The sequence below is a fragment of the Lagenorhynchus albirostris genome, chromosome 2 (genome assembly GCF_949774975.1).
Source record: "Lagenorhynchus albirostris chromosome 2, mLagAlb1.1, whole genome shotgun sequence".
NCBI classification, from domain to species: Eukaryota; Metazoa; Chordata; class Mammalia; order Artiodactyla; family Delphinidae; genus Lagenorhynchus; species Lagenorhynchus albirostris.
In genome coordinates, this window is record NC_083096.1 from 83,704,109 (window position 1) to 83,730,529 (window position 26,421).

Sequence of the window (26,421 nt, forward strand, 5' to 3'; positions counted from 1 at the left end):
GGGTGGGTTGAGAAGGAAAGAACTGAGAAGGGATAATTGAGTACAGGGTTCAAAGATGCAGGAAGTGGCCTGGGCAGAGGACTGGGGATTGCATGCTTGGGAAGCGTGGTCTTGGAGAAGGGGTTGGGCAGCCTGGTGGGGCTGAGAGCTCCATTGCAGTCTGATGTGGATCTTCTGGAAGAATCCTCGACTCTCCTCTTTCTCGCCCCTTCCATATCCAGTTCTCCAGAAAATTCCATCGAATCTACTTTTAAAATGCTTCCAGACGCCACCCATTTCTCACAACCTGTATCTCTACCACCCTAGTCTGAGCCACTATCCTCTGTCGCCTTTTCAGTGTGCCTCTTCCACTCCTATCTCCCAACACTGTAGTCCCCCCCACACCAGACTGCCCCCAAGCCTGCAAAGTCCTACAGGATTTTGCCTTTGCGACTTCCCTGATCATATTTCTCCTTCTCCTTTCCTCCTATGCCGTTTCAGGCACACTAACACACCTTCTATTATCAGAGCATGTTAAGGGGCTTTGTGCTTGCTCTTCCTTAAGCTTGGAATGCTCTTCCTCTAGAAATATCCGGGGCTCACTCACTCCTTCTAATTTGATCTCAGCTCAGATGTCACTGCCTTTGTGAGACCTTCCCTGACCGCCTACTTAGAGCAGAATCTTCCTCCTAACCCCACACACATACGTGCATATTCCCTCATCCCAGTTTTCCTCAGAATATGTCACATTATGCCATATATCTCTTTGTCTCATTGTCTGTGTTTCCCGCGAGAATGTAAGCACCACGAGTGAGAGCAGAGAGTTTTCTTGGCACATAATAGACGCTCAATAAATAAAGGAAGGGGTCTAGCAGATAAGGAGAAGTGAGAGATGCCGGAGTCAGGGTTGTCTTGGGGGAAAGAGGTAATATTAAACACAAGAAGAGATTTTCAATACAACACTTGGCAGATGTGATAAATATTTAATTTGATTCAATTTGGTCGAAGTATTAATAGTGTAATTATTGTATGCAGATCACAATGTCAAGCGCTGTTTGGGGTAAATGATAATTAAAGGGCAGATCCTGCCCACAAGAAATTTATAGCCAAGAGAGAGGGGTGAGGGCAAATAAGACCCCTTAGTTATTTTTGCATCCCCATAGCATGACCTTCATTGCCCTGCACCCTGGTGAGGGGAGGGGGTAATTAACATTTTTTTTTTCTGGGTATCAGTGAATTATCAGACTATTTCTTCACTAAATACTGTCACCATCACACTGTCCAATGGGGTGGAAAATACCTTACAAAGCCATAGCACCTTTCTGACTTCCGCTCTACCCTTACCCCCCACCCCAATTACATTTTGGACATCTTCATTTGCATGCCTCTTGAGCATCTCAAGCTCAATACATCCGATCTGATCCTATGTACTGTGATCTCAGTGGCTGAGGTTGCACTGGTTTTTCTGTTCCATGCCTCACCCTCAACCTGGCACTCCACAGAGCCTAGCTCCTGACCTGCTCATTCCTCTCCCTCCCTGTTGCTACTTCTGTGGTCCTGGTCACCATCATCTCTCGTCTGCAGATGTCGAGCCTCCTGTAGAACTCCCCTCCCATCCATCCTCCACACCTAGGCCAGAGTGGGCTTTCTAGAATGTACTTCTGATAACAATACTGCCTTACTCAAAATCTGCAGGGGCTTTGCTATGGCTCTGGGCTAAAGTCCACACCCCTTAACACATCATACAAAGCCCTTCAGGTTCTGACACCTGGTTTCTTCTCTGCTCGTTTCTTGCCACTTCTTTCTTACAGACTAATTTGGGCCCAGCAGAGATCTCTGATCCCCTACCTGGGCCACTCTCTCTCTCCGCTCCGGGCCTTCAAGGATACTGACTCCAGGGCCTGTGAGTCCTCCCCTTCCTCCTCTCTCTCCCCCTGGTGCCTCCTTCTGCTCTTTTGGATTCTACCTAGTTTTCATTTCCTCTGAGAAGCCTTCCCGGCACCTGGCCTGATCTGATCAACCCCCCCTCCTCCTCATGCCCTGACCCCACAACACAGAGTCAGAGGCCTTGCATGTGCTTCCTCAACACTGTTCTTTTCCTGCCATACCTGTTTTATGGTTTCCTTACTAGACTGCAAGCTCCAGGAGGGCAGGACTGTCCTATTCTACCTTGGTTACCTCGGGTCTGTGCTTGCTCAGTACATGCGTGTGTTAGACAAGTATTGAATGAATGAAAATGCACTTGCTTGGATACGAGTGTTCCTCATAAAATAATTATAGCTTGCATTTACTGAGTGCTTAAGATGTAGCAGGCACCATCCTAAGTGTTTTACAAGTGCGCCATGGACATCTCATATATCCCTATTAAGCATAGGCCATTTCCTCATATAACAGGTGGGTAAACTGAGGCACAGGGCTATTGAGTAACTCGACCAAAGTCTGCAGCAGGGAAGTGGAAGAGCCGGGGTTAGAAGCCAGACTGTTTCCAGAGTCCAATTCAGTCTCAACGTCTAGGAAATTCTGTCTTAGAGTGAAGTGCAATGTGGGGTTCTACTATATGAACAGATTCAAGGCTCCTGCAGAGGGCTTTGTTTTTGTTTCCCAGAGAGGGGACGCGCTCTCGGTCCGCCCTCTTCCAGGCTCAGGGGTCCTTTGCTGGGCTTTGGGAAGGGCCTGTGCATCCAGCCCGCGGCCGGCTAGTCTGCGTGTGAGCCCCCTGATTAACTTTCGGCGCTGCCCGGCCCCCACGCCAGCTGCGCCCAGGTCCTCGGTTGGCCCTTGCTACCCGCAGGTGCGGGCGGGGCTCCACCAGCCGCACCCTGAGCCCCCGCCCGGCCCCCAGCGCGGCCGCCCGGCCCCCGGGGTTGGGGGGAAGGGGCGGGCCCGGGGGCGGTGCCTCTAGCCGAGGCCACCGCCCTCGCCCCGCGCTCGGCTGGCCCGGGTGCAACGGGCCGGGTGGAGGGGGCGGGGACTGGGGAGGGGCCGGAGCGCGGCCGCCGGTGCCGCTGCCGGAGCAGAGAGAGGAGGTGGCGCGTCCCTAGAGGCGTGCGCCGGGACAGACGGACCGACGGACCGACGCGCGAAGGGAGAGGGCCGGCGGCGAGGTCGGTATCCGGCGACCGCGCGCGCGGCGCGGGGAGGGCGGCAGCTAGGGGAGCCGGAGCCCGGGGGGAGGGCGGTGGGAGGGGCGGCGGTGGGCCCGGCTGCGGCTCCGCTCGGGGGGTCGGCCTGAGACCCCTCCCCTGGCAGCGAAAGCGGAGCCCCGGGCTCCCTTCTCCCTCCTTCTCTTTTCTTTCCAATCAGCGAAAAATAAACACCCGGAGAGGTAAAACAATAGCGGGGCCACCTGGGACGCGGCGCGCGCACAGCTCCCACGTTGGGGCGAGGGCCGGGGGTGGAACGGGGAGTGGCGGCCCCACCTCGGAGCCTCTTCCCGATTTGCCCCCGCGGAGGGTGGGGCTACCCGCGGCGCCGGGGCTCGGTGGGAGGCGGAAGGAATTCCCAGGAGTGAAGCATTTGGTGAAAGTATTGCAGGAACAATCGGGCTTCCCACAATTGCTCGGCTCTGTGCGGGGAAACTGAAGTGGAGGCTAAGGTGGCGACTTGGCCAAGGTCAGACTGCAAAGGTTGACCGTCCTGGTCCAGGACCAGGTGCCCGGACCAGCTTGGCGCTCAGCCCCTCTCGCTTTTGCGGCGGCCGTGCTTGCCTTTGATAAATCTCTGTTGTGTTTGTTTTAGAGAGCTGCTGGCATTGTGGGACCGCTTCAGGGCTGCCGAACGAACGCCAACTTGCTTCGTGTGTTGCGGGCAGGTCTGGGGCAGGTGGTAGCCCCGTGATCCACCATCATGCGTGGAGACGGACTTTTTGATGAAGAAACCCAGAGCAGTCGATGCCGACCAGGGCGATTTGGCTGTCAAAGGTTTTGACAAAACCTGCCCCGTTCCCTTTGGGGAATCCGAATGAGGGAGATTACAGACACCTTCACTGCGAAGCCAAGGACATTTCTGTATAATCAGTGGATGAAAGGATTTTCTCAGACTCTTTCTTTCCTTTTCCTTGAGGATTAATCCACCGCAATCTACCATTACAGTGGAAACCACAAGGCACAGGATGTGGCACGAGCCTCCAGCGCCGTCCGAATTGTTTTGGACCCTTCCTTTAGCCTAGGGGAGTTTAAGACTTGCCACCCGCCGCCCCTCCCCCACTCCCTCCTGCTGAGCTCTTTAACCTGTTCTCATTCCCTGAGTTAAGTTCTCTTTCCAAAACTGTCTTCTGGAGCTCTAAGTGGATTGCCAGAAATGAGAGATTAAGTGCTGGGAGAAGAGGAAGCGCCCTGTGTTGTGTCTCCTCTCAGCTGCCGACATGAAGTGCTTTCTCCCAGTGCTGAGCTGTCTGGCTGTGCTGGGTAAGTGGCTACTGCTTAGCAGCGCGATCGATGTGAAAGTTTCACCTGCTCTTGGTTCCTGTAATTCCTTGTGGTTCTTTCCCATCAACACTCGGCTTTGGGGGACCCCGGGAGGCAGCGGTGTGTGTCACAGGTTGGAATAGAGCCCCATTTCTGACCCAGGAGGAAAGGTGGCCCATCGTTTGTTGTCTTTAAGAAGGAACATTTGCTGTCCGTAAGTGTCTGTCCCGGGCCCCGCCGTGGGGTCCCCCATCTATGTCGACGCTTTAGGGACTCCATGTGGATCGTGGATTGGTTTCTTGTCTTTTATAAACATGGTGCTTCAGCGGCTTCATGTCTGTGTCAGTCCACATCAATTCCTAATCCGATCCGAAGTGGCAGCGTTATTCCCACTCTCAGGAAAGTTGGTTTGGCGATAACGATGGTGGGTTTTTTTGTTTGTTTTTTGGTTTTTTTGAGGGGGAAGTAAGCATGGGTGGAATAGGGGTTGAAGGGATGCTTTGCCCTACCTAAGTGATCAGTAGACTAAAAATGTTTGAGGGTCTAGTCATATGTCCCCTCACCAAAGAAGCTCAGATTGTAGTTCTGGGGGGAAGAGAGACTGGAGGAGTGGTGCCTGGTAGGGGCTGTGCTAGGATTGGGTTTTGTGACCCCACAGAAGGTTAGGATGGTTAGATGGGGATGGAGAAACTGGGGCCTGAGAGGTGAACCCTTGACACCTCTCTTAAGATTCCCTCCCATTGAAGAGTCCCCCCTTTGCCCGACATTCTCCCATTCAACAGTGCTTTCCATGCCACTGAATGCTGTCTTACTCTTAAGTGTGGTATCTCAGGACACGTCTTGGGTCTAGGATAAGCTCCCTGCCCGGGATCTGATGCATCCTCTCCCTCCATTGCCTTAGACCTCGCACGTGAGCACACCCTGCTGCCCTCTGGGTTCAGCTCAGTCCCCTGCATTCAGAAGAGGTTATCACTGCTGCTTGTGGTGTTTGCATCTCCACATCGAGGTGTCTTGCATTTATGGGACTTACTTGTGACCTAGTGGCAGTGGAGATTGCTTTCATGTGTTGTCTACACCCTTGCAAGAAGAGTTCACAGAAGAGTGGAAAAGGAGTGGACTTTGCGGTGGAGAACCTGAGTTCAGATCTCAGCCTGACTATGATTGACGTCTGAATCACAGTAAAATGGGGTGTACCGCCAAGGGCTATCTTGACAGTTAAAGGCTATAAGGTGTCCTGAAGGTCTTGACTGCTTTGAAAAATGTCGGGAGCACGTAAGTATGAGCCATCAGTGGTTCTCAAACGTGGGAGCATGTTAGAATCACTGGGGGAGCTTTAAAAAAATCCCGATGTCCAGGCAGCGGCCCCAGACCAATTAAACCAGGTTCTCTGGGAAGGTGACCCAGGCATGAGTCTTAGCTCTCGTAGACAATTCCAGTGTGGAGCTGAGTTGGAGAACCGGTGTGTGAGTTCATCACTGCCAGCCCTGCCCTCCCCTCCTCAGCGCTCACAGGGACACCCAGTCTGGCGGCAAGTTTAGTCAGTCTTCTGCTCAGGTGTGGGTCAGGATACAGTGTCTCTGTGTCTCCTGTATGCTCAGGCAGAGTCAAGAAGACAGGTAGCTCTCCATTCGCCAGTCCTAAGTATTGTATTGGTATTTGTCATTCACTTAGTGTGTGGGTTTAAATCAGTAATTAGCGATTCATGTGGATACAAGAGGACTAACAGGCGAGCCCTCCGGGAGGCTTGGGCGTGGGGTTGATGGTGTGGCTAAGGCGGGAAAGAGGGCTGAGTGGAAGGGTGGGGCCCAGGGCAGGAGAAGGAATCACCAATGGGCAAACAAGGCAATGTGACATTTGTGCCTTTTGTTTCTCCTGGCTGCTCCAGAAATGTAAGGCTGCTGGCTGCTTCCCCTTCTGTTCACCCTCTGGGCCACCCTGGAGTGGAGCCCTGGCACTGGGCACTAGTATCTTTCCTCCACTCCCAGCCTCAAGTATAAACAGGTGCCATGGAGGAAAATGAGTGTCAGGGTGGTGTCAGAGGGGAACAGCGGCCGAAGAGCACACCTGGGTGAGAGTGGGGAGGTTTAGAACTCTGGACATGTCTGGGTTTTTGATCCCCACTGGTGAAATCTCACCCTTTCTTACCACTCGATGGCTGGCAGCATGGCAGGGAGGGGGCCTCGCTACTACTTTGTTAACCTTGGAGACTAGAAGGTCTTTGTGGAGGGAGCAGAACCCAGGTTGGGGTCTTATTTCTTGCTTGTGATCTGGTGTGATCGGATTCATGTGTCAGCATTCTGGCTGTGTAATGAAAATTAATGTGTAATATGAATTGAAAATAGCAGAGACTCAAGGTTTTGTGTCCGGGTGGGTCACACGCTTGGAATAAAATTTTGTATGTAAAAAGTAGGACCAGTTTAAGTGCTCTGCAAAGTGAGACTGATACAGGTGCTGCCAGCCTCCAGAAGTGGCAATTTGAGAAAAGCCTGTGACAGTATGTGAGGGGCGTACAGGGTAGATCTGAGATGCTTGTGACTCCCTCGACATCATCAGACCCGTGCTTTCCGCTCCCTTCCGTTACCGATGTCTAGGACTTGGGTCAGGTTCCTCCTTTTCTGCCTGCTTGGGTACCGATTCCTGCCCTCTCGACCACCGTGTCTTGTTTCGTCCTGTTGCAGCTCTGGGTGCCCCACCCAACTAGGCAACCATCGGCTGCCATGGCCACCCTTATTCCAGTTCGAAAGCCATCTTAAGCATGGGCTTGGTTGAGCCAAGAGGATAGTAGAGTCTCCGCTACTGAGAATGGATGGAGCCGGAGGGGCAGAAGATGAGTAGAGAACAGGGGCTGGTGTGGACGTGGCTTGAGTGTGAAAGGGGGAATGAGGAGAGAAGAGGGTGGTTGTGTCTGTGCCTAGGCCCGGGGCAGGGAGCAGCCTGTGTGAGTGACAGGGACATGGGAAGGTGACAGCACTGTGGGGGAGACAATAGCACTTGTGTCTGCAAGAGCAGGAAGGGAATAATCAGGGAAGTTGAATATAAGCTGTAGGCACATAAGGCAGATTTCGATTTTGCGTAACCATGAGGAGTTAGGCCTTCCAGACCAGTGCTGATGTGGCAAACAAGATGAAATAGCTTTGAAAGTGTTAGCAATGAAAAACGTAAGTGATGGGGACATCCCTGGCTCAACACAGAGAACTTGTAGATGTCAGATGGTCATCTGTGTTCTTCTCCAGTGGGAGAGAAATTCGTTCGTAGAGTTTGAAAAGCCTCTTGTTTGAATAGGTTGGGACTGAGGAAGCGATCACGACCTTCCCAGTTAGTTAGGGAAGGCTTCTTAGGGGAGAGGCCAGAGGGTGCTTCCAAAAGAGATTGAAAGTGACTTTGATGTTCTGGGGGGAGTGAGCTCAGAGGCAGGACTGGGTGATCAAAGGCAGAGGAGAAGGAGGAGGAAGTGGAGAGCAGTGAGGTGGCCTGGGGTAGTCGGGGGAAGGGTTTGGAAGGAAGAGGATGAAGATCGTGATTTACGGATGAACAAACACCACTGTCCCCACAGTTGTCCCAGAGGCAGTGCCCTTCCCTTTTCTGGGGACCATTTGACAGGGGTGCCAGAGAAGGGAATTCTTGTCAGGACTAGGCTTGCTAAGATGCCTTTCAACTGTGTGAATCATTGAGCCACCCCTGGGCACCCAGGGCTGTGTTAAGATGTCCCAATCCCCTCCATTTGTCATTGCAGCAAGAGAATAACAGTACTACCACCTCTCCTAACTCTAGCCCTTACTGTGAAGCAAGTCCTATCTCATTAAATCCTCAAACAGTCTTGCCAGCTAGACACCTTCTATTATCATTCTTTCGTAGATGGGGATATTGAGGTCCAGGGAGGTTAAGGAACTTGCCTGAAATGGTTTGAAATGGTGCTCCACAGGGGTGGGGATCCAGGTCCTTTCTGTCTTGTTCCAAGTGCATGCCTCTATTCCCAAGGTCATCTCATGGTCCAAGATGGCTGTGCTAGTCCCAACCATTACGAAGGAGGAAAAGGGTTGGTGAAGGGCATGCCCTCGTGCACACATTGCTTCTGCTTATATCCCCATTGGTTAGAACTTGATCACATGACCGTACTTTGCTGCAACGGAGGCTGGGAAGTGTCATCCTTAATTCTAAGTATCCAGCCAAAACTGGGGCTCTATTATTGTAGGGGAAGGAGAGGACAGAATTTGGGGGGACACAGCTCTTGGTCTCTGGCACAGTTACAAAGCTAGGAAGTGGCAGAACAGGGTTTTGAAATCAGGACCATTTGGTTCAAATCCTGTGTTCTTGCATCTAACAAGTTGCCCCTCTGAGTATGTGGCCCCGCCCCGGGCCTCCAGGAAGCCTTTTTGGGAAGGCGTGAGCTAGATGAACCAACACTTGTTCCCTGGGAAGCAACGCAAATCAGCATACAATTGAATGCTCAATATTGTGGTTTTAACAGTGGTACTGTAGTGTTTATAGAATGCTTGTGTGCCAATCACAGCCGAACACTTTATAGAGCATGATCTTCCGTATAAAGTGCTTAGGGACCATCTCTGTCCAGTTCATTACTGTAGCCCCAGAACTCAGCCTTGTGCCCGGCACCAAGTAGGTATTCAGTTAAATTTTTGATGAATGAATGGTTTCACAAGGTAGGTGTTGTTTCTATATTGACTCCCTCGATCAAGATGAGGAAATTCAAGGCTCAGGGAGTTCAAATCATTGTGCTCAAAGGGAAAGAGCTAGAAATTGGCAGGGCCTGGGTTTGAATCCAGGTTGTCTGGCTATAGAGCTCGTGCTTTGACTCCACTGACCAGGGGTTCTTAACCTTTTTTGTGCCGTGGATCCTTCTGGCAGCCTGGTGAAGCCTATGGACCCCTTCTTAGGATAACATTCTCAAATGCATAAATAAAAACTTAGGATAACAGAGAACATCGATTATATTGAAATGCTGCCATCAAAATATTTAACATTATGATACAGCAATGTGCTGCTTTAATAACACATTAATAACAAGATCTACCAGCAGATCTAACAATTACGTAATTTTGCTGTAGTGAAGGGTGAAAATGGTATTTTGAGGTATCTGCATCCACTGTGATGTGATATGAAAGTATGTATGATTTGTATTGTGACAGTCACAGGTCCTGGAAACATTACCATGATGCTTGCCTACGTTCACAATTAAGGAACAGTTAACTTAGAGGTTCGTGAAAATGAAGATGTAATTTTTTTTCCTGTTCAAGTTCACATACCTCCTGAAATCTGTCCATGGACTCCCGGGAAGTTCAAGGTAAAGTTCAATGTGGTCACTGGTTGTTGTTTCCCATAGGTCACTGGGAAAGACCTATGCGTGAGGACTTGGGCTGGGCTTTCAGAAATGGGCAGTCTTTGGATGGGGAGGGCATTCTCTTCCCATGAGAGTCCTGCCAATGCAGAGGAGTCAGCAGTCATAGTGGTGGCAGAGTGGCCCTTTAGGGATTGGAGAAATGACTGTCAGTAGTTTTAGGGACCAGTTCATGTGGGATGATGCCGGACACAGAGAATTAGTTCACATTGTAGTGAGTTTGGGATTTGGGCTTAGACTGGGTCTGCCTGGAGCCCAGGCAGACCACTTCCACTGAGCCCTAGCCTGGGAACTGGATGAAGTGGCTCCACTTCCTGGCCTCCCATGGTCCCTGGCCTTGTGCATCCTGAATTATGGCTCCTTGATTAGTATTTGTAGGTTCCTTTGGGAGTTCCTCATTCACCGTGATTGGACACCTGTTTCTTTGCTGCTTTGATGTGAGCACAGCTATTCCTTGTAAAGGGTTGGATTTTAGTTTAAGGAAATTTAGGACACCTGTGTGTGAATGACCCTGATTTTTCAAAGAAATGAATGGTTGCATGAAAACCAAGCTTATATTTGTAGAAAATCACATGTTGCCAAATTCCCTCATCGAGACCCCTTTATTAAGTGACTAATTGTGGGCCACAGTGGCAGGCGCTTAACAAAGACCATGACAATGGGCCTCCCTTAACTAGAATCCCATCCCAGATAAGTGGGATTTTGTTTTTACTTTTTTTTTTTTTTGCGGCACGCGGGCCTCTCACCACTGTGGCCTCTCCCGCCGCGGAGCACAGTCTCCGGACGCGCAGGCTCAGCGGCCACGGCCCACGGGCCCAGCCGCCCCGCGGCACGCGGGATCCTCCCGGACTGGGGCACGAGCCTGCACCCCCTGCATCGGCAGGCGGACTCCCAACCAGTACGCCACCAGGGAAGCCCTTGTTTTTACTTTTGAGCTCCACTTTCAGGAAGGTGAAAATCGCAAGATGTAGTAGCAAGGATTGATTCTAGAAATTGGTTTCCAGGCCACCATCAGCCCAGTCTCTACATCTTCCGCATCTGTAATTACAGTAGCAGGAGAGAATCATGAGCCTGGGGGCACTGCAAGATTCTGAATCAAAGATTAAATTATATTAACTCTACTCAGGCTGGGAAGTGGTCAGATGTATCTTAAAAAGCTTTATAATAGGTTTTATGATCATGAGAGTTGAAACAAAGGTTCTGCCTAACCCTCTATTAACCCTCTATGAAGTTCACCCGAATACCCTATTTCCCTTCATCCAGGTGATCCAGGCTTTGCTGGAACACAACCATGTCCCTCCCCTCTAGGAGATGATAATCTAAAGCCTGGGGTGAAAAAAGTGGTAAATCACTTTGCAAGTGGACAAGGAGACAGTGATATACCACGTGTTCTCCAAGGACAGTTGTCTTGTTGGGGAAGGAGAGGCGAGGCAAGTTTGGTCTTGCTTTCAGCTTAGCAGGAGGAGTGAAGGGAATGCTCTGTCCAGGAGAGGGATGCGACTGGAGTAGCTCTCGAGTGGTCAGTCTGGAAGGGCTTTCTGGATGGGCGGGAATTTTAGGCATTTATTTAAGTAATAGGAGAGTGAGGTCCTGGCAGAATTGTGGGGTGGAGGACACCGGGGCACAAGGGGCTGTTTTGAGAAGACTTCTAAAGGGGTGGAGAAGCCCGAGTGTCAGTGGGCCTGGGCCCTTAGAGGTGCTGGTGGGAAGAACTGGAACAGTCGGTTGGTGTGAGGTCTAGGTATTTGGATCAGAGACAGATGGCAGATACCAGAGAGCTGTAGGTAGGTGTCCTAGAAGACCAGCGGGAGAAGTGGCAGGGAGGGCAGGGGGCATTACTGGAGGTGGGGGGTTCAGAGTGGAAGTGAAGGGGACCTGTTTCTGTACCGAAGGAAGAGCTTTTGTGTGTCCATCAAAACATCATCAGAGCAAAGACATTCTAGCAAAACTGTGAACTCAAAGAGACTGGTGTCCAGTCTTCTCGTGGGACCTCTTCCCATCAACTTACAGGTCCCCAGACCTTCCCTTTATTAAAACAGAGGGAAGAAATCTGATACCAGCTATGCGTACTTTCCCATTATGATTCTTTCTTTTTTATATAAATTTATTTATTTTATTTATTTATTTTTGGCTGCGTTGGGTCTTTGTTGTGGCACGTGGGCTTTTCGTTGTGGTGGCTTCTCTTGTTGCGGAGCTCGGGCTCTAGGTGCGCAGGCTTCAGTAGCTGTGGCTCGCAGGCTCTAGAGCACAGGCTCAGTAGTTGTGGCGCACGGGCTTAGTTGCTCTGCGGCGTGTGGGATCCTCCTGGACCAGGGCTCGAACCCGCGTCCCCTGCTTTGGCAGGCGGACTCTTAACCACTGCGCCACCAGGGAAGTCCCCCATTATGATTCTTTGATATAGTGGAGTATGTTCAGAATTGCCTTAAGTTGGTGTTATTTTCATGTATTTGTTTCTGCTTTTGCTCGTAACACCCATTTTCCGCTACTCTGGCGTACGGTCTGCTCCTTTTCCATGGCAGCCTCTGCGAACACCTTCTCTGCTCTCGGCTAGGCACTGGCTCCTGCTTGTGTTATGCTGGTAACGGAGCCATGTCATGAGATGGGCTGCCTACCTCCTTCTCAGGGACCCCCTTTATCAACTCCCCTTCCCCCAAGAGCCCCATAAATTTGAAATCTTCTGTCTCCCAGCCAGGCAGCATTGATTAAGTAGTATTAATCTGTTTTTTCTACGTGATAATCAGTGTGACCCCTCACATTTGATACAGTAGTCCAGTTTTAAAGCAAAATTAGTTTGGTGCTCGGGGTTGCCAGTGACCAAAGGAGACATAGCCTGGACCCATTAGGTACCTTAGCCCTGTGTCCGCAGCTTAGGGAAAGTGGTATCATGGTGAGGTGTTTTTGAAACCTGTAAGGTGGCCAGCTTCCTCACCCCAAGTGTTACTTTGAGAGCCCTAAGGGGCTTGCGTAACTTACTTAGGGGTTTTTGCCCATCGACTGGTTGCATCGGCAACCTTGATTTGACCGTTGCTAGGAAGGGCTTTTAGGAGGAGCAGGAACTGGAGACCTGTGTGTGAGTAACCATCGCTGCTTCAGGGCAAACCCCACCTTCCCTGTCCTGGCCAGTTACCACTTCCCCACCCCACATACCCACCCTTTCTAAAGACTTCCAGAGAATGAAATTTCACAACCTCTTAGATGTAGCACCCCCACCAGGAAGGAAATCTCGATTTTCACTGAAGATTTGGCATAATTTAAAACAAATAAAGTGCTTCAGGGTAGAATGTTACATAACAGAAAGGTGATGAGCTGTAAGTTGCAGTTTCACAAGATAGCTTATTTTTGCTTGCTCTATTTCTTTGACTTCTAATTTTTTGGACAGAGTGACATGTGAATATAGTTCTGTTGTAAAAATCCAAACAGTATCGACAGAAAGTAAAAAGTGAAAGTTCTCCTCTCTGCCCTGAGCCCCTTGTTGAGTCTGAAATATATTTTTTACAGTTTGATACACTATGTTCTCTCAGGCTTTTTTTCTATAATTTCTAGTCATATACTCGCACAAATATAGATTTTTTTTGACATAAATGGACTCATACAGAACATACTGTTCAACAACTTGATTTTAAAGGGGTGATTTATTCCACTATTTTTTCAGTCTCAGTTTTATGGCCATATCAGAACTGATTTGGTTATTTTATAGCTAGAAGAAGCTGTAATTGGTGAAATCGTTGGGGAGTAGTGAGCCTTATTCAATAGCTATATAACAGAATAATTTTGTCTTGCTGTATCAAGAGCAAAAGTCATAATGAAAACTCTACCCTTAAGTTTTAATGTACTTAAGAGAAATAATTGACTTGTTTATTCTGAGTATGTTCTCTAGAAACACATACATTTAACAAATTAAGCACACATATTTTATTGACTGTCTTAGTTATAATCTTGAATTAAAATAAAGCCCATTCAAAACTTGTTAAGATCTTGAGAGTCGTAAATACTGGATTTTGTATCCAATTCAATCAACTGTTCTTATTTGTTCATAGACTAGGAAAAAAATGAGAAGTTTTCCTGCGTTTTCAACTCCCACATGATTCTTCCATTTAGAGTGAGCTGGACTGGAGTAACCTTTAAGGTTGCTGGCTACCAGACCTTCAAGGCCTTAACCCAAAGGAAGAGAACTTTTTTTCTTTAACCCTGCAGGAGCAACTATTGCTGTAAAAAGATGATCATTTCAAAGTGTTGGGTTACTTCTCAGGTTCACTGGTGTGACTTTCTTTAAAACCCTGGGGGCAAAAGCAGGTTTCCTGGATGGTACACCTTTAGACCTGATTTTTAAGAGTCGCTGTTTTGGAGGGGTGGTTGTTGGATTCACATATCACAGCCAAGCCTTCTTAAACATCAGGGTTTGACCTGGCAACCACCCATCCAGAGACCACTAGAATCTCCTTACAGTACTTTCCTGAAAAGACTTCCATCTCTTCCTTCGACAAATATTTGAGTGCCTGTTACAAGCAGTCGTTGTTCTGTTATCTCAAATACCAAGAACCGAAAGCTAAAATCATAATGAACATTTTAAGTAGTCACCTGATAGGTATTTTTAATCTTCAATAAATAGAAAGATTAATTAAAGACACTCTGACGTAAGGGAACTCTTTTCCTAAGGTAAGTCTTTTTTCTTACTATTTCTTACATCTTTTCTTCCTGTTTTGTTCTCAGCTCTTCATTAGCAGCCATGAATTACACATGCCCTGGGCAGGCCTGGTGAAGGGCCTATAGGAGTAAGAGAAGGGTACCAATGATGGTGGGAGACGTGCTTATTAACTGCTGGGGATGTTGTATTGGAATTGGGAATTGCATACTTAGCTCTGAACTTCTAGGAAGTCAGAACAAAGGAGACCTAGAATAGTCACATACTTTGCCATCAGATAGGAGACAGCGTCCACAGCCAGCTTTCTGCTGAGGACCCTGGTGTTAGGGGTATGGTGGTGTTAAGGCTGATCACCCTTACGTGGTACTTGGCCTCCCTTAACTCCCGTCCGGAGCCCAAGGCTCTCACCACGGTTGTTTTCCGGAAGCTGCTGGGTTAGCTCAGCCGGGTGGCACGGGACACACTGACGGACTCTTCCAGATCTGCACCTTCCCGGGGGCCTTCCCTCGACATGGGGTTAACCCTAAGAAGCCCTGATCTGCGCTTCTCTCCCTCGTCCCTGGTATTTCTCCCCTCTCGCCCACGTACTCTAAGTCTGCAGGTCCCAGGCAGGTTGTAAGCTGTGCCCGGTGGCGATGGCTTGAGCCCCGGAGCAGGCAGGGCTGCTCCCAGGAGCCTGTGCGCAGGGCCAGCCTTCTCCCCACGAGCAGCTCTCCTCAGAGGCCTTTCTGGTTTTCCGCAGTGCTTTTGTTCCGCGGTGGTTTTGTGTTGGTCTGGAGATGGATGGTCTGTTGGGGGGGTTCTGCTTCGCAGATGGACACGTCTGTTGGTTTATTAGAGGAGGGACTGTGCGGATAAGTTTGTTCTTGGCTCATCCCCAAGCTAGACAACCCTCCCTGACGCTGTTCAGAGATGATTTGCTGAGCAGTTTCTTAAGGTCTTCTGATGTTTCGGTACAGTGAGGTAGCTTGCTGGAGAGTTTGGCAATCTGTCTACTGGTATTGCATTACAAAAAAGCAAGATTGCATTCGGAGCACCGGCCCAGGTCTTTCTCCTTCCCTGTGTCAGGACGGGGGATGACTTTTAGCTGGGTGTCCCCGCACCTCTCGGCTGGGAGAAGCAGCACGCGTAGTAGCCCCTTTCTCTCTCACACTCCGAGTCCAGGTCCATCCACTCCACCCCCCACCCCCAAGGGTGGATTTCTAAGAAGGTTGAAAGTAGGTGAAAACGAATGTGGCTCTAGACTTGAATTTATTTTAGAAGACTCTTTGCAGATCTCATTATGCATAATCCCCTTATTGTAAAGGGGAATTATTCTGGAGGTGATGAAAAGACTGATGGCCTGGGTGGGGAGAGAGTGGAAGGAGGCCTGGAAAACTCTCCCAGCAGGAGAGAGAAATTCTGGGTACGTCGTCTTTGTTTTAATTAAAACGTTACGCAACACAAACATTGCCTTCCCACTCTTAACCCCACCACAGAAGAGCTGTAATTTCCCATATTTGGAATCTAAGGAGAGCCAGGCCACGCTTGAGGACAAGGCCAGATTCAATCTATGCTTTGGGGGAAAGTAAGTAACTGCGAGAGCCGGAAGGGCGGAGGCATTTCTGGCGAATCTATGGTTAATGTATGTGCTTCCTTGTCATAATTTATTCAGCAGCCCCTGATGTCCTGGGGCTGGTGCTATGCCCATCAGTAATCTGACTCTTGTTTTCTTCTGCATATTTTCCCTTTTTCAAATGTATAGGCATTCAGGCTTTAATCAAGTAGGCTTTTTCTCTGTCATCTGTAACGGGGAATGACTGAAGTCAGGTGGAGGATTTTAAGTAACTAATCACTTAAGACATTCAGAGCATAATCTCCCCTAGCCCCTGATCATGCCTGCATCCCAGAGATTGGCAAGGTTCCGCAAAGGAGGCAGGACAGGGACTTTGGCGTCCTTCGGAGAGACCGGGTGTCCTCCTTGCTGCCGACAGAGTTTTGTTTGCCTTTGGCACGGGGACAGGGCCTGCTGATCATTTGCTATGTCAAGAGAGTTTAAGACGTTCCATGAATGTGACCAGTGTTTTACCAAATCTCTGTGCTGGTACAGCGAGCAGTGACGGGCCAGACATGCATGAAGATACTGTCCAGGCTCATTGATGTCTCTGCAGTGTGTCAAGGGCTGGCTCTCACGGAGATGCCGCAAAATAGATAGGAGACCTGCTGGTTAGTGGTGTTCACCGATGTTTTTCATGAAATTACGTCAGGTCAATCAAAAGATCAGGGATGCGGGGCCTAAAGTTTTCACGTGCTTTGCTTGGGATTTGAATGTGACTTCATCTAGGTGTCACGTATTAGGCTGAATTGGATTACAGCTGCTCTCCAAATTGTCATTTCTTTATTTTTTTTCCCACCCGCTCTCTGATGTTAGCTCTGGTTCTCGCTGCCCGAAGTGTCCTGCAAAAGAATTTGGTGAATATTCCTCTAAGGGCAGCCTTTGATGCTCCGTCTTAATAGGATCGTAAAATCCCTAACAATGTAGACTAACGAGGAAGATTCGTTTGAATTAGAAAAATGTCCGAGTTACCAGATATTTCTCCAGAACTTCACTGTTAGTACTTTTAAGTAAATACTGGAACTCAGACTAGGCTAATAGAGCACCTACTAAAGATCCTCAGGGCATCCTGCTTTAGGAGAGAAATAAGAAGGATTTGCAATTAACGTACCAATTGTTCATGTAAGTGGCGTTTCTGAAATACGGGGCTGTGCTTAAAAACAGTTTGTTCTATTAAGTATTTTAAATAATCCCCGTGAAACCCCATGTACTTATGCTGCTGGCAATATCTGTGTGGTATACGGAGCTGTCTTTCGAGGACCTAATTCAGCCTTATCAGCAATGTTAGAAATTCCAAGTTGGTGAAGGCCCTGACACTTACGTCCCCAAATTAGTTAGATCACTTTGCCGGATGCTTCCACAGCACCTGTACTTGTCTACTGTAACATGAATTAATAAGTTTAACAGATATCCAGTGCATTCTGCTACGTGTTTGGCTGTGTGTTATATAGAGCAGACACAGCCATCCTTGTGGATTATAGGCGTGCAAAGAAGTCAGGCAGTAAACACATAAATACGCATATAATTAATTATAATAGTGCAGCTAAACTGTGTATTCCTTTCTTTTCTTTTTTAAAAAACAGATGACTTTTTTTTTAACATCTTTATTGGGGTATAATTGCTTTACAGTCGTGTGTTAGTTTCTGCTTTATAACAAAGTGAATCAGTTATACATATACTCATGTTCCCATATCTCTTCCCTCTTGCGTCTCCCTCCCTCCCACCCGAGATGACTTTTTAGTTAATGGTTTAATGCACTAGACTGTAAGTTCCATCAGGACAGGGATTATGGCTGTGTAGTTGGTCATGGTGTCCCAAGCCAGTTGCCTGGCACAGAGTAAATATTAGGTTGAACTGTGTGACATTGCCATGTTCGTAGGTCAAAAACGGTCGAATATCGGCAGTGTCATACAGTTCAACCTAATATTGCTCCGTCACTGTGTATCGAATGTTGCATACGTGTCATGAGTTCTGAGAGTGGCTGCATTCAACAGTTTTCTTTAGCCACTGAAATCCCAGCTCTACAGTATTTGAAAAGGAACTCCAAAACTTCCAATAGGTAAAAACTCATGGACCTGTGATGTAGACGTAGGGCATCTGTGAGACTTCAGAGCCTTGTGTTCAGTATATTTTCTATACAGTTCTTTGTGCATTTTCCACTCAAGGGTGGAGGCATGAGCCTTTGGGGTCTGGACTGCTGTCCGTAGCCCAAAGAATCTGGGAGAATGTGCTGGAAAGCTGAGCTGGGAGGCAAGGATAGGAACAGGGTGGCCTGAAGAGGAACGAGGGTGCAGAGACCTGTGACCCCGGCTGAAGGAGTCGTCCCTGACCCTGAGTGAAGGGAGGACTTGTTTTCAGAGCCCAGACCTCCTGTGCTAAGGTATTCTTGGTCCACAGACTTATGGTGCCCATGATGTGCCCAGAGAGCAGCTAGGCACTGGCAGGCCTCATTGGGAACCTCCTTTGTGCCTGACAGGCTGTGGGCTGGATGCAGACCCCTGGCCCACTGGAGGCAAGGGTTGAAATGAGGAGAAGGCCCAGCTGGGCCCTGCTGGGAGAGGCCCAGCCCTCTGGCCTGGGGCCCGCTCCCTGGATGTGGAACTGGGAGTCAGGCCAGTCAGGCCCAGCCTAGGGTTTGGACCGGAGCTTCCCCACCTCCTCTGCGAAGTCCTTGTTTGCATCTGTTTGGATTTCATGGCCCTCTTTCCACTTTCTATGCACAAATGTCCAATTGTGCCACTCTATTATAATGCTCACTGTTTTCTCACACCCACAGGATAATTCCTCGTTTGGCTGAATTCCACCGATATTTGTTGAGCGTCCATATATGCCAGTGCAGGACGGGTGTGGCCAGGGAGGGAAAACGCAAGGATGCATGACACCGGGCCCTGCCTGTGGCAGACACTGTTGGTTACCTACACAACAGCCATTTGTTTTCTCTTCTTGTTGGCAGAGCTCTGGTTTCCTTTGAATGTCATGCCTCCCTCCCCACCTCCCTGCCAACTACTCAAGGAAAGGTAACTCTGCTTTAAGCTCTATGGTAAAAGCTGGTGGATCCAAGCCAGTCATGGACGCCCATAGTCTAGATACGGGCGTGTGACATCGTTTTGGCCAGTGAGATATGAGAAGTCCTCTGGGGAGGTCGGGGAGTGGATTCTGGGAAAGACATTTTCTCTCTTAAAAGGAAACACAGAAGGGACAGCTCCATGCACTAGATTCTTGGAAAAGAGGCAGCCATTTCGTCACCACGAGGAAAAGCAAATCTGTTGAGGCCATCCGAGGGGAAAAGATGGGAAGAACCAGGGTCCTTGATGATAGAGGCGCTGAAGACTGAGCAGGCCGACCTTGCACTTTCTGTCATCACTGTTTCAGCCGAAGGAATTGTAGGCAGTTAGGGTAAGGAGTCCCCGGAGGAAAAGAACCAGGCGTGGCTTTCTTGACATAAGAGAAGCCATTTTTGGCCTAAGTTACTTTGGGATCTGAGCCTGGCCACAGTGCTTGCCCTTGAACAGACCTCAGTAGTTAATAATCTTAAGGGAACAAAAGAATGCAAGAACTGTTATCAGGCAAGAGATAGTAAGTATATAACAAAGATAATAGATCAGTTATAAAGACTCCCGCTTCTTTTTCAATAGTGAAGATTAACCTGAAGCACTCAACCACCAGATCAACTGGAGCCTAAGGGATGATGATGTTGACCTTTTCTGACCCTCGTGACTTCAGTCAACTGAAGCTTAGACTCTCAACCACCCAAGCCCCTCCATGAATATCCTGTACCCTGAGCTTAAAACTATCCTAATTTTGTTGTTCGGGGTGACACTGCTTTGGGAAAGACCCCCGTGTTCTCCTTAACTTGCTTCAAGTAATAAATCCTTCCTTCTCCCGAGTGTTGGCTTGGTTGTGTCTTTCTTGGTTGAACACCCACCAAGAGGCAAACCCAGTCTTTCGGGTGAGAGAATTGCCGTTTTCCACTACGTACAATTGAAGGCAGCCTACATCAGCCACTCCCTCAAAGGAGCCGGAAATAGGATTTACACTTGTAAAACAGTACAATGTAGATTCTCATGAGAAGGCACGCTAGGCAGAGACAGCGCTTAGCCCTGTGGTAAACCAGAAGAGAAAGAGGTTAAGTATGTTAGTGGGAAGGACTCAGGCGAGGAGGTCGTATTTGGAGTGGATCATGAGGTAGGATGAGGATTTGCACAAGAAGAGTAGGAGGGTGGCGTGAACAGGCCTGTGGAGATGGGAGTGGACATGGCTGTGGCAGAGAACAGGGAGGTTACGTCCTGCCTAATTCCACAGGCAGATTCTAGAGCGCTGCAAATTTCAGGCTTAGAAGGTGACCCTTGATTTACACAGTGGGGAGGACTGTGGGCCCCTGAGCGGGGGAGAAACTAAGAAAGTGGACCTTGGAAGGGAGGATTAGGCAGCCGCGTACCAGGTCGATGGCAAGGGAAGAAAATAAAAGCCGAGTGACCAGTTTAAGCTCCTGGAATAATTCAGTTGTTGGTGGTGAGATTTGAGTTGGAAGTAGGAAATGGGGGAAAATATCAAAGGAAAACTGTAAAGGAAAGTAACTGTTGAAAGAAGGGAGGATTGAATGAAGAGATGATTGAATCTTGCGTCTAGAAGATGACTGTAGGAGTTTGAGTGTGATGACTTGACATAAAATGGAAATTTGGAAGAGGGGACCGAATTTAGGAAGATGCTGTCTGTTTTTGCCACTGGGGTTTTGAGGTAATGACGGAAGCTCTAAGTGATGAGACCTTGAATTCATTTGAAAATAGGGGCTTGACCTTGGGAATGAGAGGTCTTAGGACTTAGACGATGTGGCAGAGACAACAGCTCACCAGATGTGCATGCACCCCTCCAAATTTGTGCAGATTTTTTGACACTGTGTGACTAATGTGAGCCACTGAAACGGGTGAGGAAGTGACAGGTGTCATCTCCTGGCCGAGGCAGCTAAGAGCCTGTGTTCCTTCATTTGGTCCTCCCCTGCCACAGCATCCTTGGGGCCCAGGGCCAGGGGCCGGGGGTGTGGCCACAGAGGGAGGAGTGCCCTCCTTCCAGAATCAGACTTGGATTGCTCCACCTTTAGCTGGGGATCCTTGGGGAAGCCAGGTCTGGAGCTGTAACAGGGTGGCGCCGCTGACGGCTGTTTGTGGTCCAGGTGATAGATAAGTGGTCTTCAGGTTACACTTTTCCATCTGCTTCTGACTTGATTTGCTCAGAGATCTGTGTTCTGACTTGATTTACTTCTGACCTGATTTGCTCAGAGATCCAGGAGCTAGAGCTTGCTGGCTGGTGTTTATTCTCTCTCTGGGGCTCTGAGTATTTTTGGAGGGTGAGTTTACTGCCACCCCCAAGGCCCTTTAGCTTAGGGGGATCCTTGTCCCTGAGCCATGTCAGCAAGATGGCTGCTCTCTCCCATCGGTCACCAGAATGTCAGTGGCTTGCAGAGGGGAACGTTTTGGTGACTGGTATCCACTGGTGACCAGCTTGAGCATCTCAACCATCCGGCTATAGGTGGAGCTCCAGGAAAAAGTTCCAGACCTCTAGACTAGACGAAGAATGAGGTACGAAGCCCGTCTTTTTCGCCTTTCCTAGCCCGAAAAGATTCCGAATGTGCCTTTTCTTAAAGGCTCGGGAGCGCAGATCTCGGCCCTTGAAGCACGGGCGCGCTTTGTTCAGTGCCGGGTGCATTTGGCCCGCCTGACTCAAGTTGTTTTCCGAAGGGCAGGGGCCCCGACGCAGTGCTGCGAGGCATTTGGCATCTGGTTTTCGTCAGGCAGCGAGTAAAAGTGCAGATGCTGAATCTGATCTTGCTTTAAACAAAGCAGAGTTAGACACAAAGGAAGGGCCTTTGTGCGGCGCCTCTCCTGCTCCGATGTAATCTCTGCTGTGTCCTGTTTCTCCTCTAACTGAGAACTTTGACTCTGCAAATAAATACTCGGAGGAAAACCCTTCAGACCCGGGGACGGCCGGCATGGGCCACCGGGGCTCTTCTTTATGATTTGAAAATTTAAAGACAGGGACAGACTGTTTCTCTTTTTCCTGTTTCTCGTGGAGAGCTGGTGTTTTTATTTTCCCCCCACTTTCAGCAAAATAGGGCTGTCAAATATATTTGTCGATGCTGTCCTGTTCGTGGGCTCGTTTTACCCACCACTGTCCCTGCTTCCTCTGACAGGCGCAGAAGGGCCAAGTCTAGTCCCAAGAGGAGCTGTCTGTCAGCCTGGCCTTTCCTTTGTCCATCCAGTCATCCATCCATCCGTCCACCCGACCACCACTCGATAAGCATTGGTTATTCAGCCAGCGGTGTGATTTGGAGCAAGTTACTTAACTCTTCTAAGCGCCCATTTGCTTATCCGAACATAGCAGGAGCCATTCATTTGGGTTATCGTGAGACTTGAATGGAACCGTCGGGGGAGAGTCTTAATGTAGGAGATGCTGCGTAAGTGGTAGTTGTCACCATTGTTGTTCAGGACCAGGGTGCCACCCTAGTCAGCTGACGGCCTCAGGTTGGCCTTAGTTAGATAACGTGGTCATTTGGAGGTTGGATTTAGGCCACAGTACATACTGCTGAACCATTAAGACACCACCTTTGGACCACATTGTCACCTCCCTCGGGATATCTTGCTGTTCTTGTTTCAGTCTTGGCGAGGCCATTGTGGGTGAAATCTCTGAGCCTTTGAGCAAATGGCCCCTGGGCGTTCCCCAGCTTTGGTGTTCTCTCATGCTGACAGCATCGGGTGGCTCTGAGGGGTCCTCCCCCCATGGTCTGGGTGGTGCTGCCTGGGTCTCCCCTGCCCTGCCCTGCAGCAGTCACCTCTTTTGCCACCTGCCACACCTCTGCCTCTGATGTCCCCCAGTGTGTCAACCATTGTTCCCCCTTCTCCATCTCCTCCAGCACCTGTTCCTGTCAACACTGCTGTCTCTTGCCTGTTCTTCAAGGTTTCCTTCGTTTTGCGTTCTCTCCCAGTGCTTCAGGGAGCAGTGTTGACATCCTCTGTGTACCGTACTGGGCTTTACTCCAGAGAACCTGCCCTGGCCCTGTGAGTGTCAAGCAAAAAGGATGTAATTAGACCGTCCTGGAGAAAGGGAGTGGTTTATCACTGGGTGGCGGGGAGGGTTTGCGGAGATAGCAGCCTTACCTGACTGGGTGTCACCTGAAACACAGGCCTCTAACAGGCAAGAAGGCTCTACCCGGCTTTCCTGAAGGACCCGCAGTCTCGTTCCCAGTTTCCTTTGTTGCCCAGCTTAGCTGTCTGCAGCTAATGCCCTCTCTGCATTTCACCCCTGACAGCGCACTTGATTCTGCCTCGGGCAACTTTAGTTTCCTGTGGGTTCTCTTCTGGGGCCGCTTTCTGCCTCATTCCAGCTCCATTCAGAGAACTGAGGAAATGCTTGCCTTCGTTATTTTTAAAATTTATTTCTTTTTAAAATTTTATTTAATTACTGGCTGTGTGGTGTCTTTGTTGCCGCAGGTGGGCTTTCTCTAGTTGCGGCGAGCGGGGGGCTACTCTTCATTGCGGTGCGTGGGCTACTCATTGCGGTGGCTTCTCGCTGCGGAGCACGGGCTCTAGGCGCGCGGGCTTCAGCAGTTGTGGTGCGAGGGCTCAGTAGTTGTGGCTCACGGACTCTATAGAGCGCGGGCTCAGTAGTTGTGGCGCACGGGCTTAGTTGCTCCGCGGCACGTGGGATCTTCCCGGACCAGGGCTCAAACCCATGTCCCCTGCATTGGCAGGCGGGTTCTTAACCACTGCGCCTCCAGGGGCAGTCCCTCGCCTTCGTTATTCATGAGCCCAAACTAACCCTGTCTTGGCTGGAACACGTTTTGTGTTAAGAGGAACTTTCAGAGTAAAATTAGACGTAGTAAGGGACTGGCACCATGTATTTCCAAGCCTTTTAAAGTTCCTAGAAGTCCTTTGGATCCATTCTCTCTTTTTGACCCCACCCCCACCGACCCCCCAAGTCCCCCCACTTCCTCCTAAAGATACTGACGATGGCATTTAACCAGAAGCCAGGGAAAGGAATGCTGCGTCCTGGCGCCTGTGGGAAGTGACGGGGAGTGGCTGGAGCTCGTGTTCTGTGTCAGAGCCCAAGGGTTCAAACGGGTGGGGATGAACCGCAATGTGTCATAAAGGAGACTTTGTCCTGCCCCAGCTTGGCTCTGTGTTTAAGCTGACGACTTTATAGGGAGATGATGCAGTTGTGGGAAAGCATTTCTGTGACCCCTCGTTAAAGTAGAGGAAATGAGAGACCTGGAGGCCACAGCCAGGCCGGCCTTGAGCAAAATGGTCAAGCGCGGGGCTGTCCCACCCACCTCTGTGCTGTCCCCAGCCTCAGCCCCTTCCCCAGCAGCCGCCTCCACGAGCTCCCCCTCCCCCCCTCCCCCCCCAGGCTGCGGCCTTTGTCCTTCACCCTCCGCAGTGTTTCAGTTCCTCACCGGGTCCTCCGGCTCATCCCCGGCCCTGGCTGGTTGAAGGCTGTGGGTCAGTGGAGTCGCTCACTTACACTGGGGAGGGCGGGTGGGCAGAGGCTGACACTCATGGACCCCCACTGGGTGCCAGGTCTGTACATTCGCTCACATCCTCCGACTTCATTCTTGTCGTTTCGAGCCAGGGGACCGTGAGGCAGCCCCTGTACAGATGGCATAGTTGGGGCCCGGCAAGGTTATGTGATTTCTCCAAGTCACAGCCAGCATGGGCCACTTCTTTGAGCTCCAGTTAAGGAAAAGGAACCTAGTATTGTTTTCATGTGCTTTATTGTGGTAGAATGTACATACAACAAAATTCACCAATTTTAAGTGTACAATTCGTTGAGTGTTGACAAGTGTAAACAGTCATGGAAACCACCATCACAGACAAATGTAGAATGCTCCCATCACCCCCAAAAGCTCCCTCCCCACATCTCCAGGTCCAGCAACCACTGACCTGATTTCTGTAACTGCAGTTCTGCCCTGTCCAGCATGTGGTCCACATGGAATCCTACAGTACGAAGTCTTTTGAATCTGGTTTCTCTCGCTCATCAAAGTGCTTTCGACATTCATTCATGTGGTTGTATGGGTCTGGTTCATTCCTTTTGATTGCTGAGTAGTATTCCATCGCATGAATGTATCCCCGTTCGTTTCTCCACTCCCCAGCTGATGGACGTTCGGTCTGTTTCTAGTTTGGGGCTATTATGAATAAAGCTGCTCTTCTGTGTGTCAGTCTTTGTGTGGACGTAGGTTCTCATTTGTCTTGTGTAAACACCAGGAGTGGGATTGCTGGGCCATATGGTGAGTGTGTTGAACTTTATAAGAAACTTCCAGATCGTTTCCCATGGTGAGGCGCATCTCACGTTCCCACCAGCAGAGAATGAAAGGGACCCGGTGCATTTGACTTCTAATCTCGGACCTTTCTGGTCAGACTGTAGTGTCACTCGCTGCTGTTTTAGTGGCGGATGGTTAACGAGTCCCGAGCCGGCCCTTCTAAGAGCGGGTGTCTGGAGAGGTTTCAGTGTTTGGAGCCAGTTGATACGGGGAAGGCCAGGCAGGGCAGCCTTCTCCTCTGACGGCCGTGTACTCCACGGACGTCCTCCTTTGCTGGCTTTCCCTTTGGCCGTCACCTCGGTTCGCAATTCACAGTCACCCGTGGATTTGCGCTGCTGTAACCGGGGCCCTCTTGCAGGGTGGACACCGGAACATTCTGCACGTGCGTTGTTCCCTTCCCCAGCCATCGTGGCCCTGTGGGCTAGCTTCAGGCCAGAGCTGGAGTTGGAGACACCCTCTCCCCAGCGACGGCGGGAGCGGCAGCCACTGGGAGCCGTGGGCAGGCTCCGCGCTGGAGGGCGTTTTGCTGGGGCCTGGGCAGCCGTTTGGCGGCCGCGGTTTCACGGGCGTCTCAGGGCTGGAGCTTGGTGAACAGGCACCCAGCGACGGCGGTGGCCTGGATTCTTCTCCTGTTTTGTGCCGAGGTTTTGACAGAGCCCGTAAATGGTAGCGGTGGATGCAGTTCGCCCTGGTGCGGCCTCTGGGGGAAATGGAGAGGAGGAGTTTGAGGACCTGTGGTTGGGTGTACTTTTTTCTTCACTTGTGGCAACATTTCCGGAGCGGTGTTCTTGGTAGGGGTCAGGATGGAAGGAAGCACAGGCCATCCTTTCTAAAGGAGTGGGAGTGCGCAGCTGTTTGTCCTGCGGCACGTGGACCGTGGAGGGGCCTCGCCACGTTGGGGCCACAGGTTTGGAGAGGTCAGAGACCGCTGGCAAACCCGCCCGTGGGGGCAGAACGAGCCCTGCCCTCGGAGTGGGACGCCCTGGCTGCTGCCCTTGCCTTGACTCCTACTGACTTGATGACCTTGGGTGAGTCACTGACTCCCTGGCCCTTAGCTCCTCACTGAGGAGTAGGAACAACATCCCGGTGGCCCAGGGATTTGGATGCCAACCGCCCTGCCCACAGGGAATCCTCCTG

At 50.1% G+C, this 26,421-nt stretch overlaps 1 protein-coding gene across 8 annotated transcripts in view; it reads left to right on the plus strand.

The window, feature by feature from the left end:
- The first annotated feature begins 2,977 nt into the window (after window positions 1-2,977).
- The window catches only part of IGSF3 (immunoglobulin superfamily member 3), a 98,763-nt gene continuing 75,319 nt past the window's right edge, over window positions 2,978-26,421 (plus strand). For 6 of the 8 annotated variants that reach the window (XM_060139240.1, XM_060139235.1, XM_060139236.1 and 3 more), the window contains exons 1-2: window positions 2,978-3,083; window positions 3,718-4,385. In XM_060139240.1, coding sequence (XP_059995223.1) covers window positions 4,343-4,385 — 43 coding nt within the window. In that variant the 5' untranslated portion in view covers window positions 2,978-3,083; window positions 3,718-4,342. Of the gene's footprint in view, window positions 3,084-3,165; window positions 3,305-3,459; window positions 3,592-3,717; window positions 4,386-26,421 lie in introns of those variants that run through there. The other 2 variants (XM_060139238.1, XM_060139237.1) reach the window with 2 other exon arrangements.